Genomic DNA, 13,294 nt, shown 5'->3' on the forward strand with positions numbered 1-13,294 from the left:
ATCCATCCTAAGGTATCAATTTACTGAAGAGAGTTAATCAACCTTTAACTAGACTGCTAATTCACTAAAGGCAGCTGTTTATTCACTAAACTGTGGTTGCTAGGCACTTCTTGTAGAAACAATGAAAATAGCACTACCTGTCTCTGGACTGTATTGCAAACAAACACTAGCACTACTGACTAGCACTTGACTAAAGGGACTCTCTCTGACTGTATTCAAAACAAACACGAAATCTATGGAACTATTAATAGCACTCGACAATTAAAGCTTCCTAAAAGCAAATGCACACGGAAGAAGAAGTGAAAAGTAAGAAAAATACAGTTAATACTTAAATTAAGGTAGCTCGCTGCACAGCAGACGTGAAGCAGACGGCAGTTACGATGACACTGACTCTACTGGCTTAATAAGACTTGCTTAATAAGACTACGAGAAGCTGGGTGTTCCATCTGTGATAATGCAGAAAGACTTTGCAGGAATGTAGCCACTGTACAAGATCGCTGGCGGCAGTGGCCATGAGAATGTACAGCTGCAAGAAGACTGGGCTCCGGATACTCACCTGGTACTACCGAGAAGGAAAGACATCGTGTTCAGTGTATGGCTCTGATGCATCGTACTGCATCTTCAGCAGCAATTTGCGCAGCAGTTGGCACCAGTGAGACAACGAACTGTTACAGATCAATTTCTTCGAGGACAGCTCAGAGCTAGGATCCCTCTAGCATGCCTTCCACTGACTCCAAACCACCACCTTTTGCGTCTTTAGTAGTGTCAAGTGGGAGATCATTGGAATGCAGGGTTGATGTCTGATAAAAGCTGGTTCTTTATCAGTGCCAGTGATGGCTGTGTGTCAGTTAAGAGAAGTCCAGTTGAGGACTTGCAACCAACCTGTCTGTGTGCTAAACATTCTGGGCCTACACATTGAGTTATGGTATGCAGTTCAATTTTGTATGACAGCTGGAGCACTCTTGCGCTTATCGCAAGAACCCTTACTGCAAATGTGTGTGTCAAATTGGCTATTCAGCCTGTTGGGCTGCCATTCATGAGCAGCATCCCAGGACGTCCCCCCTCCCCTCCTGAACAGGATAATGCTTGTCCACATGCTGCTGTTGTAACCCAACATGCTCTACAGTGCGTCAACATGTTGCTTTAGCTCACTCGATCCCAAGATATGTCTACAGTCATGAACATAAGGGACAGCATTGGACAACTACTCCAGCGTCATCCACAAAAAGTATTAACCACCTCTGGATTGACTGCCCAAGTGCAACAGGCATGGAACTCATTTCAGAAACAGACATCCAGCACCCGTACAACACAATGCATGCATGTTTGCATGCTTGCATTCCTCAGCCTGGCAGTTACACTAGTTATTAATGTACTGGCATTTCACATTTGCTATAGCTTATCTTGTGCACATTTAGCTGTGATCTTGCAATGCTAATCACTTACATATATTACCTAGACAAATGTATTCCCAAAATATGATTACTCTATATTAATTATTTTTTGGTGTTGCAATTTATGTCAGTCAGTATAGTTGCTGTAAAATCGGAACAGCTCCACCACATTTCTACATAATAAGTCATGAGAACCCTGTTCAGTTAGCCTCTTCTGTATTCTCATCATTGTTGCATACATCAACACATATTACATTATCGTCTTGGTTCAGCACCCAGAATATGAATGACAATGATAGTTCTTTTTACTTTTCTGGTAATAAGTTACCATTGTTCATATACCTATGATTTGGAAATCCATGCATCTCCAAGACAGGCCTGAGATTCAAGGAATATTTATTTCCTGTCGCTGCAGTCACCATCCCATGCCAGACACAAGTTGTCCCTAACCACATGCAAATTAAAAACACCCCAGCACAATACCTGTGTAACTTTTAGTTGCGAGCATCATTTGCTGGTAAGAAGACACAGATATACACACCACTCCACATCATGCATTTTTTCATTGTGACAGTGCATTTTGATATTCTGTATGTCTTTTACTGATCTAAGGAAGACTGTTCCAACCCTCGGATGCTTTCTAGCACCAGTAGCTTCACCAGTATGCATGGTATACATACTACAGGCCACTGATCATGTGGCCCTATTCCATTGCATTCATGCACGTTCTATTACATGCGTGGCCCGTTTGGCCATTCTCGGCCGCAAGCACTTGGTGAGGGCATAAAGTTGCACGGGCTACAGTCGGCATACTGACTGCCCGCACATCAGCTCTTTGCCCGTCTCTGCCCAAAGGGTTGCACTTACGCTGCAACAGCCTGATCTAAAAGGATTCTCCTGTGGCAACAAAAAAAAAAAAAGTTACTTTCCAGTTCCTCTTGCGTATAGAAATTTTTTCAGGATAGTATCTTCTGTGTTCCAAGTAAGGACTCAGCATTAGCTTGGAATTCATCAGGCTGAACTTTAAAATCTGTCGAGTTACTTTTTGCATTTTTCTGGATTCTGAATTGCATTGTCTGATTGAAAGTGTCCAAACTTTCCACATGTCTCCGTTCGTGTTCTGCAGTATCCATAGTTGACATTGTTTTAAACTCTCACAGCTTTAGCAGATACAATTTGTCTACAACAAACACTCCAGAATGGAATGTTGTCTTCCTTTCACACAGCACTGGATGGCATAGGCAGGTCATGCAGGTTTCACGAGTGTAGTGACATTTATATGGCTGGGCTGAGCAAGTGGAACTATCTGAACAGGGCTTGTTGTAGTCTACAAAAAGAAATCCAATAGTGTGATACCAGGCAAAGAGAGAGAATTACCCTACAGCCTACCTTTTCCTTACCCAGTCACCTGTAAATAATATAACTAGAGCCATGGTATGCTTAATGTTTGGGGTAGAGGGCATAGTTCTGCTGGAGGAGAACATACACTGTAGGTTCACTATGTAAAGCAGCCTGCATATATGTGCTTACCAAAAGGAAACAGTCATGTAATGGTATGCACAATTTGGATAGAATTGAAAGTCCCGATACATTGGACAGTTGGAATCATTGTATCTATCATCAAATCAGGAAGCAGTGGCAAATATCGAGGAATTTCACTCTTGTCCCATGGACTTAAAGTTGATGAAGAAAATTACTGAAAGCTGTTTAAGAAAGGTAATTGAACCACTCCTTCAGAAAGTATTGTATCGGTGTGAAAATAACAGAGCAATGACCTTTTTTTCTGTTGGAATGATAATGGAAAAACACTGGGAGAAAGGAAGAGATATCTTTGTCTTCCTAGATTTAGAAAAGGCATATGGCAGCTTGCCAAGAGACAAATTGAGGGAATATTATGGTGAGCAGGAACATGGGTTCAGATAGGAGATGGTTTCTCTCACTGGTTTGATATAATAGAGGAGTGAAACAGAGTAACGTATTGTCTCCACTCCTATTCATTGCTGTGATGTTCATCACAGTAATGATAATGAAAATAAAATCACAAGCTGTGGCGATGTGGGGAAGCAAAGGTACAACAGAAATTAACTAAGTGGAACCACCAACTGAAGCAGTTTATCTTAAAAATCTGCCACCCAAAAACAATTGTGAGGTCTGTCAGCAGACAAAGGTTGCATGTGAACAATATTCTGGAGGGAGAAAAACTAGAAAATGTTGATCGCTCTAAGTTCGTACCCGGGAGTACTGTACCTTGAGACACCAAGCCTTCACAGATTGCACCAGCAGAAATGAGAAAATAACTCCCTTTTACCAAAAGGTTCAAGAGAATGGCTCAAAAAGGAACTTAAAAGCAAGATACCTAGAGGTGGAACGAATGTAGTTTGAGACAGAAAAGTTTACCTGGACAGCCAAAGATGGGTAACCACTCTTATACGACACATAGGAAACAGGATATTGTTATGATTTACAACAAATGTTGAGATTAGCTCTGCCTTAAGTCATCAGGTGCTCAAGTCTTCATCATTAAAAATATTTAATGTTCCAAACATACACAATGTAGGTTTGTAAAAAAATCATAAAATGTGTCAAAGTTGTCTGTTGAATTGCTGCAACTCTGATGATAGCATTTTGGTCTACGACCCTATTACTTCCTCAGTTTTAGTTTCAGCAGAATGTATTTTTTTGTACACACAGATGTGCAATCATTTTGTGAACTACTTAGGAACAGCCACTCATGTGAAATGGAGTTTTATTTTCATTGCACTTTTATATCACTTGTTTGCCAGTTCTGCATTGTGTGCATTTATGATTAATTAGTGTTCTCTGTTGACACACCAGAGATATGCTTCCAGCCTCCACAATACTCTCTGAAGATGGAGACTTTTATATCCTCTTTGTTCAGGTAGAACTATATCTGATAAGGGCCTATGAACTTGCAGTGCATTCTCCATAGTGGAAATTTAAAGTTCTCTAGAACAGGAGAGTTGTTGTTGTTGTTGTGGTTTTCAGTCCTGAGACTGGTTTGATGCAGCTCTCCATGCTACTCTATCCTGTGCAAGCTTCTTCATCTCCCAGTACCTACTGCAGCCTACATCCTTCTGAATCTGCTTAGTGTATTCATCTCTCGGTCTCCCTCTACGATTTTTACCCACCATGCTGCCCTCCAATGCTAGATTTGTGATCCCTTGATGCCTCAGAACATGTCCTACCAACCAGTCCCTTCTTCTTGTCAAGTTGTGCCACAAACTTCTCTTCTCCCCAATCCTATTCAATACCTCCTCATTAGTTACGTGATCTACCCACCTTATCTTCAGCATTCTTCTGTAGCACCACATTTCGAAAGCTTCTATTCTCTTCTTGTCCAAACTGGTTATCGTCCATATTTCACTTCCATACATGGCTACACTCCATACAAATACTTTCAGAAACGACTTCCTGACACTTAAAACTATACTCGATGTTAACAAATTTCTCTTCTTCAGAAACGCTTTCCTTGTCATTGCCAGTCTACATTTTATATCCTCTCTACTTCGACCATCATCAGTTATTTTGCTCCCCAAATAGCAAAACTCCCTTACTACTTGAGAAATATTTTTAATAGCTTATACAAGGGACAGTTAATAAAATCTCATGCTGTTGCGGTGATGTGAGGAAGAAAACACACACACACACACACACACACACACACACACACACACACACACACACACACACACACACACATTTATTTTTTTTCTTTTCAATATCCTTTTACTGTTCTTCAGTATAGTGTCCCTACTTTTCTGTGACTGCATCCCAATGTCTTGGAGAGACTATTATTCTGTCCAGGACTCCACTTCTGTTCATCTGACAAATGGCTCAATTAATGGTGGTGGATGTGGCAACACTTTCCATCCATATTCACACAGTTTTGGGGCTACAACATTGCCGATATGCTGGCGACCATTGTCATTGGGAGAATGAGTGGCCCAGCCTCGGGCAACTGAGGTTGGGTTTTGTACATTTTTCTGCACATTTTGCATGAAGTTACAATAATACACTGCTGTGACACTTTTTCAACATGGGGCTCTTATGTCGTGATGATTCCTGGGTGATCATAAGCAAAAATCATCATTTGATTGAGCATTTCGAAACTGTCTTTGGACATGGATAATCTGAAGCTCTTCACTCACCGGATTGTGATTTCAACGCTGGTTCACAGTCTCTGATGCATTTTTCGTCAATAGCAACAATTTGACAGAAGAATCCTTGACCTTCATGGTCGAATCGTTGTTTTAGCAAGTTTGCATTGTCCAAATGTTTCTGCCCTCAGGGGCTCAGCATTTGTGTGCTGGGTACAGGCTTGACAACCCCTGGGTTCCTGAGCTGGGGACTGGTAAGAGCCACGAGTCCCCTTTCACCATAAGCTCTGGGCGTGCATCAGCGACCACCATGCAGCACGGCGGTGGTACATTGTGTGTCTCAGGGAATGGAGATACTGGCTAGACCGCTCGGATCGTGAGAATAGTAAAAACTGCTATAAAAAAAACACCTCAATCTCAAGATGTGCTGTGCACTGATGGGATGCATGGCTGTTGAGGTGGAAAAGTCGTTAGCGGGCAACCACAGGGGAACCTGCCACACCTCAGTTGCATAAGGCGTACTCAGGCAGATGGGGGTCTGTCTGAGTAGACCCTTGTTTCCTTAGGCTGCTCGTGGGGCCAAGATGGAACCCTGGAAATCGTCTTCTTCTCCTCCAAGTGCGAAGAGTTTACTGCCTGGGAGTATTCACACCCATTTATACGAGAGAATGAGAGAGGCTAGTTCTCCTGATAGTAAGAATACTTTAGGCTTCAGTAACAGGGCACATGGAGTCATGTATAACAATGTGTTTCTGGTGATAAAGAGGAAGGAGGCAACATTTGAAAAAGTGTCCCCCGTCTATATATACAAGGGTTTGGAAGGCCTTACTGGCACTTCAAAATCTATAAAATGACTTCATAATGGCTCATTGTTGGTTGAAACTAACAGGTCAAAGCATGTGGAACTTCTTCAGAAATTTCAGAAACTGTGTGAATATGATATCACTATTGAGATGCACATCTCTCTCAACTCCAGTAGGGGCATTGTCACATGCCGAGATATCAAGGACATCAAGATAGCAGAACTAAAGCAAGAATGGGCATCCCAGGGGATAATTGATGTGGAACAACAAACGCGAAGGAATAACGGAGAAACTAAAGAGACAGTCACATTCAAATCTCCAACACTACCTGAACATATTATGACAGGGCTCCTTCGACTTAATGTTTGGCCTTACGTTCCAAATCCTATGCAGTGCTATAAATGCCAGCATTTCGGCCATTCAACCATGAGTTGCAGAGGTGAAGCAATCTGTGGGAAGCGCAGAAAAGCCGCTCATGACATTGGGACTGACTGCTCCAGCGATCTACGTCAGCAGCTCTGGGCACCACCCAGTCTGGAGCCAAGACTGCCCTGCCTTTGCTGAGGAACATAAATTACAGGAAATAAAAGTGAACAAGAGGACCCACTATGCCAAAGCCAAAAATAAATATAATACAATGAAATCCCCCTGTCTTTGCTGCCTCATATTCTTCCATGGTGCAGAAGCCTTCCCAAGGGGGACACTTCTAAGCAGACGATGTCTGGTGTGCCTGGATCCACCACAAGCACCTGTACTTGCATGTGTACATGTGAAGGGGAAAAGACTCGGAACAAAGCAATCCAGGGCAGCTGTGCCAGGAGAGACCAACAACAGTTCCACAGTGAGCATCCAGAAGGTATGAGAAAAGCAGAGTGCCTCTCAGCTCCCCCTTTCCCCTCTTATCTTCGAAGGGACAGGGTACAGGGAAAGGCTCATGACGTTCGTAACGAAAGCTGTCTCAAATGCCATCAGACATCATTCTTACCTGTCTGACTGATGAGGAGGAAATCATAGGAGTTAGATGCCTTCGATCCAGGCAGCCCCTCCACTCGCCCTCATTCTAAAAGTGTTTCACCTCCGCAGTGCAAAGGTAGCAGTAAATTAAAACCACTTTGATGAAATGGCTCCCATCCTACAGTGGAGCTTAAAGGGGTTCAAGATGCATGTGGAGGAACTCGTCTCTTATCTGAAGATAGACCACTGTGTCTGTGTCTCCAGGAGACTAATTTCCATCAATCGTACACCCCTGAGCTAAGAGGCTGTATCCTACACAAAAAGGATGACCTGAGTGGAGAAGAAAAGGCTTAGGTATTTTCATTAGTACTGACTACCACTCCTCACCTCACTCTCTCTCACGACGACTTTCAAGTAGTTGCCATATCAGTTGCACATACATCATCCATTGACAATTTGTTCCCTTTACTTGCCCCCATGTGATGTGCTCAATGAAAAGGCTCTAACCAACCTTGTTACCTAAGCTCACCCCCCCCCCCCCTCCCCTTTCATCCTCTGTGATGATTTTAATGCACTCAATGTGCTTTGGAGCTCTGCAACTACCTGCCACAGATGTAAAGCAATTGAGAGGCTTCTCGTGTCATCATGTGTGTACTTGCTAAATACAGGACAGAGCACACATTTCTGCACATCAACTGGGTCGTTCTGTCATTGGTCTCTCACTTTGTTCTCCAGCTCTTGCTCACACTGCTCAATTGGAAGTGGTCGATGACTTGTACGGAAGTGATCACTTTCCGATCTGGATTCATCTGCCAGATGGAGAGGAATTCTAAAGGAAACCACCGCGATGAGTGCTCGGTAGAGCAGACTGGACACTTTATACTCAGTTTGAACATTGTGCCAATGTCGAGGCATGGGGGGATCACATTACCAAAGTGATCCACCACATCGCCGCAGCATCCATTCCACAGACCACGGGACGACAGAAGAGGCAACCTGTTCCTTGGTGGAGTGACAAATCCCATTCTGGAGTCAGGACTAGGCGTGCAGCTCTGGGTTGGTTCAAGTGTCAGCCAAATATAGAGAATTTTGCAGTCTATCAGGTGGTGAGGGCAAAGTGTCGCCAAATTACTCGAGAGAGCAATAAGAGGTCGTGGCAACAGTTCCTGAACATCATTAATAGTTCTATGAAGAGTTCTGTTGTATGGGAGAATGTCAGGAAAATTTCTGGGAGAGGAGGGAGGTGCCTCTTGGCTGCTGTGATGGGGAACAGCACTCTCTAAACAAATCCAAGGGACATTGCCCAGATGATGATAGCCTATTTTACCACAGTTACAGCAACCACCAGTCAGGATCCAGATTTCCAGCAACATAGAGCAGTTGCTGAGAGGTGCAGTTTTGACTTCTGGTCCATATCTGATGAAGATTACTACTGCCCATTCTCCATGTGGGAGCTGGATTCTGCATTGTCTGCAGCTCGTGACACATCCCCTGGTCATGACAGAATCCATTACAGCATGCTGTGGCACCTCAAAAGGTGAAACAAAGATATCTTCCTCGCACTTTTTAATGCTGTTTGGGCATCAGGTCACTTTCCCAACTTGTGGCATGAGGCAATTTTAATTTCTCTCTTAAAAGCTGTAGTTTTGGCCTCACTAGTTGTGTAGGAAAGACCTTGGAGCGGATGGTCAACCTCTGCTTTGCCTGGACCTTAGAATCCAGGCACCTCCTTATCACTTTCAGTGTGTCCCCGTTATGATGCTACTTGGAGACATCTTATCATTTAGCAGCTTCACGAATGGGGTTTCCGTGATTGTCTTCCCATTTTTATTCAGTCCTTCCTCTCACCATGATATTTTAGATACTGAGTCAGTGATGTCCTGTCTGATCGCTTTGAGTAGGAGAATGGTGTCAATCAAGGTAGTGTTTTAAGTGTGACTCTCTTTGCCATAGTTGTTAATAGCATTACATCCATAGTGAAAATTCCTGTCCAGTGTTCTTTGTTTGTGGCTGACTGCTCTGTGTTTTGCTCTTCTTCAAGCCTCGCAGTGACAACATATCAGTTGCAACCAACTCTTTGACATTTGTATGAATGGGGGCAGAAGAGTGGTTTTAAGTTTTCCACTGAGAAGTCTGTGTGTGAAACTTCCTGGCAGATTAAAACTGTGTGCCAGACCGGGACTCGAACTCGGGACTTCTGCCTTTTGCAGGCAAGTGCTCTACCTGGTGGAATTAAAGCTGTGAGGACAGGACGTGAGTCGTGCTTGGATAGCTCAGTTGGTAGAGCATTTGCCTGCGAAAGGCAAAGGTCCCGAGTTTGAGTCTCGGTCCGGCACATAGTTTTAATCTGCCAGGAAGTTTCATATCAGCGCACACTCCACTGCAGAGTGAAAATTTCATTCTGGAAGTCTGTATGTGTTCTTTTTAACTGTTCTCGTTTCATTTTAAATTTTGAAGGGATTCGTTTGTCCACTGGGGCATTCAGAACAAGCCCCATACCAAACACCTGTGCCGAGGTTGGTGAACCGCCACTTCACATCAGGCGATGGTTACTTACGATGCACCAGGCGTATAAAATACTGTCCATTCTATACACACCCGCCTAGCATACCATTGCTCAGACTCCACTGGAAAGGCTTTTTTGTAACTGGCATTAGGCAGCAAGGCCCTATGGGATTCTTTCTCAGGATTGCCTTCTTTGTTACCTTTGTTTTCTGTGCTATTTTATCTTCCTGCTTTGTGTATTTTACCAACACTCATCTCAATCGGTTTTTGGGCGGACACTGAAGACCTTGCTGCCGTACACACCATACCAACATCTCTAATCCACTTCAGAGCTTTCTGCTTCTCTTCAGCAGTCAAAACGTGTGGGACCCATCTCGCAGAAATTTTTCTTTTCTAAAAGTCATTATTCAGAATATGGAATACTGATGGAGGAATTTCTGTGGCTTCAGAGAATTCCTCACAAGTCACATTGCGATCTTCTGCAACATATGCCACAAGTCTCACACTTCATTCATCTGTTGACAGTTTTGACCTTTTTGGGTCTTGAATTATTGTGTATGCTCATACGGCCACCATGAAAATGATTAACCCAATGTTTGAAAATGTTCGGTGGTCCACTCTAAACTCATCACAAACTCTACTTAACACACTGTGGATTTCTGTCAGGTTTTTGCCGCATAAAGTTTCGATCTTGATGTACGACCTCTGATCTTCAACAGTCACAGTACCCGAGACCCTTGCAGGGTCCATTTCTACGTCTTGTCAATTTTATGTTAGAGTACACAGCAAAAAAACAAAAACAAGTGCTTCTTCCTCAAGCTCCCAGCTACGTATGACTTGATTTTCATCAGTGTTGCATCAAACAACACACATTAAAACCACCGTGTGAATTATTTATGAAACATCCCTTGTAAAAATAGTGCCACTTCATTCTATTTGTCTTGTACTGTCAGTACTGACATTTATTGAAGTGTTTCAGAACTTTTAGTAATGTACTGTAAGCTCATCAGTAACATATGGTGCAGGGGTGTCCAACCTTTTAGTATGCTTGGACCTCACAGGAAGAAGATGAGTATTTTTGGCCGCACATAATATACTTAACACTAACAATAACTGCTGGGGGAGGGGGGGGGGGGGGGGGGGGGGAGTTGGACCAATGAGAGAACAATACCATGTGGTGTGAGTTTCAGATTGAAAATATTCAATTCATTGTAACTTTACATAAATGTAAATTTTTTTTCTCTCCTGATCATGTGACTTATTGGGCCACATTGGTACTTGCTTTCGGCAGCATGCGGGTTGCAGGTTGGACACCTCTGATTTAGTACAAACCATGAAGGTATGCAAATAATATGAGATTTGAATGCACTAGGGTACATGAATGAATGAAGACAATAGCTGAAGAAGGTTAAGTATGAATATTTCTAGCAAAATAGTGAAATGCTATTGAAGAGATGAAAACTTTTTAGGTGGCTTCCAAAGTAAAAGTGAAGCAGCTGAATATTGTGTTTAATAATAATTCTTTCATTTTATTTTTAATTTCTGTTTCAGCTGGCAGCAGTAATTATGACGTCTTTGAAGATGTAAGCAACAATTTGCAACAGATTGATCAAGCTGTATCCAATTTAAAACAGCTGTTTAGAGATACAGTAAACAAAGATGTTGAAGAAAATGTTAATCTCTTGAGTAACACTGTGGCAAAGCTGAAGTCACTTCTGATGATTAGTGATGGTGAAAATTTCTGGCAGGATTCTTCCATGTCAAATACTGTGATAAAGGTTGAAAATCAGTTAGAGAAAATAGATACATCAATGAGTCCTTCAGAGACATGGAGAACAGAAAGGAAATATGATAGGCATCACCATGTAAGAGTAAAAAAGTCGGTAAGATTCATCTTTACGGACAGCCAACAGCAAATAGAAGATAGCTGATAAATTCCTGGCCTGTATTGTTAACTGAAAATTTGCACATATCAGATAACTGTCATGCTTGTAGTTTTAACTGTCAGGAGGACTGTACAGCATTGAAAGTGATAAAGTTAAAACAGTCGTAACTTATTTTTCTTAACTCAACTGCAGAGTGTTATTTTTGTGTGCATATCTTCTGGTAGATCTGGGACAGATTTTCCCCATCAGTGACTTTGTATAAAATGTACAAATAAAAATATTCTTTTAATTACTTTCATTCTTAAATATTTGCTTTACTGTTGATTGTCTATTTTTGACAGAGCTTTGAAAGAGCTAAGTTGAAACACAGTCCCTGGGGTAGGTGAAATTCCCTCAGACTCATTAAGGTCCTTGGGAGAATGTACCATGACAAAACTGTTCCACCTGGTATGCAAGATATGAGAGACAAATTAAAAACTCTCATACTTACAAAAGAATGTAATAATCCCAACTTCAAAGAATGCAGCTGCTAAAATATGTAAATATTATGGAAACATAAGTTTAATAAGTCGTGGTTGCAAAATACTATACTTAAAAAGGTATGGAAAGACTGGTAGAATCTGACCTACTGAAAATCAGTTTGGGTTCTGGAAAACTGTAGGAACACCTAAGTTAATACTGACTCTATGACTTACCTTATAAGATAGACTAAAGAAAGCAAAACCTACATTTATAGCATTTGTAGAGTTAGAGAAACTCTATGATACTTTGACTGGAGTACAATCTTTGGAATTCTGACAGTATTAGACATCAAATAAAAGGAGCAAAAGGTTAGATAAAACCTGTAGAGAACCCAGCTTGCAACTATGAGTCAAATAACATTAAAGGGGAGTAGTAGTTCAGAAGAAAGAGAGGCAAAGTTAGAGCAGCATATCATTGAATGTTACCTGCAGCAGGTTTTTATTCACAGGTGCACACTTTCAAACACACTGGCTATATTCTCGTTATAGTAGTGTTTTTCATTTTACTGTCAAGTTAGTCTGTTTTCCACATAAGGCTTTTTCTTACATTCTCTGCTTCCCTTGAATCTAAGCTCATCACATTCTTAGATATGTAGGTGGTGCAAAACAATATTTGAGCTTTTTATTTAGTGATAAAAGTCTTGTATCTAGCACCTTTGAATCATTCAACACAGTGCTCAAGGTGGGTATTTGTCAGAGTGTGTGTATACATTATTTTTTTCACTGTATAAATACCAGATGAAATGAATGACCAAAATTGAAATCTGAAGTAGTATAGTGTTGGTGTTGCAGTGGTGAAGGCACTGAACTTGCATTTGGAAGGAATGTCATTAAAATACTATCCAGACTAAGGTTTATGTGGTTTCCCTAAATTGCTTGTCAAGTCCCAGGACAGTCCCTTTGAGAAGGACTCGTGTCAATTTCCTTTCCATCTTTTTTTAATATAAGCTTGTATTCCTTCTCAAACTACCTTGTCATTGAAGGGATGTTAAATCATAATATTGCCTTCTTCTGATATAGATCTGTCAGTCCAGTAAATGAGCTGAGTTTCAAAGCAGATGAAGGCTCCGATGATACATTTTGGCATAATTAAGTAAAAGGAAGCTACTTTGC

General features: G+C 41.7%; 1 protein-coding gene across 1 annotated transcript in view; it reads left to right on the forward strand.

Annotated features, from left to right (window-relative positions):
• The window catches only part of LOC124797840 (kinesin-like protein KIF14), a 258,591-nt gene extending 246,639 nt beyond the window's left edge, over positions 1–11,952 (forward strand). The window contains exon 17 of the mRNA XM_047260886.1: positions 11,326–11,952. Within this exon, the coding sequence (XP_047116842.1) occupies positions 11,326–11,705 (380 nt within the window). The 3' untranslated portion in view covers positions 11,706–11,952. The remainder of the gene's footprint in view (positions 1–11,325) is intronic.
• Positions 11,953–13,294: the final 1,342 nt, after the last annotated feature.

This window comes from Schistocerca piceifrons, chromosome 5 (assembly GCF_021461385.2).
Source record: "Schistocerca piceifrons isolate TAMUIC-IGC-003096 chromosome 5, iqSchPice1.1, whole genome shotgun sequence".
In the NCBI taxonomy this organism is placed as follows: domain Eukaryota; kingdom Metazoa; phylum Arthropoda; class Insecta; order Orthoptera; family Acrididae; genus Schistocerca; species Schistocerca piceifrons.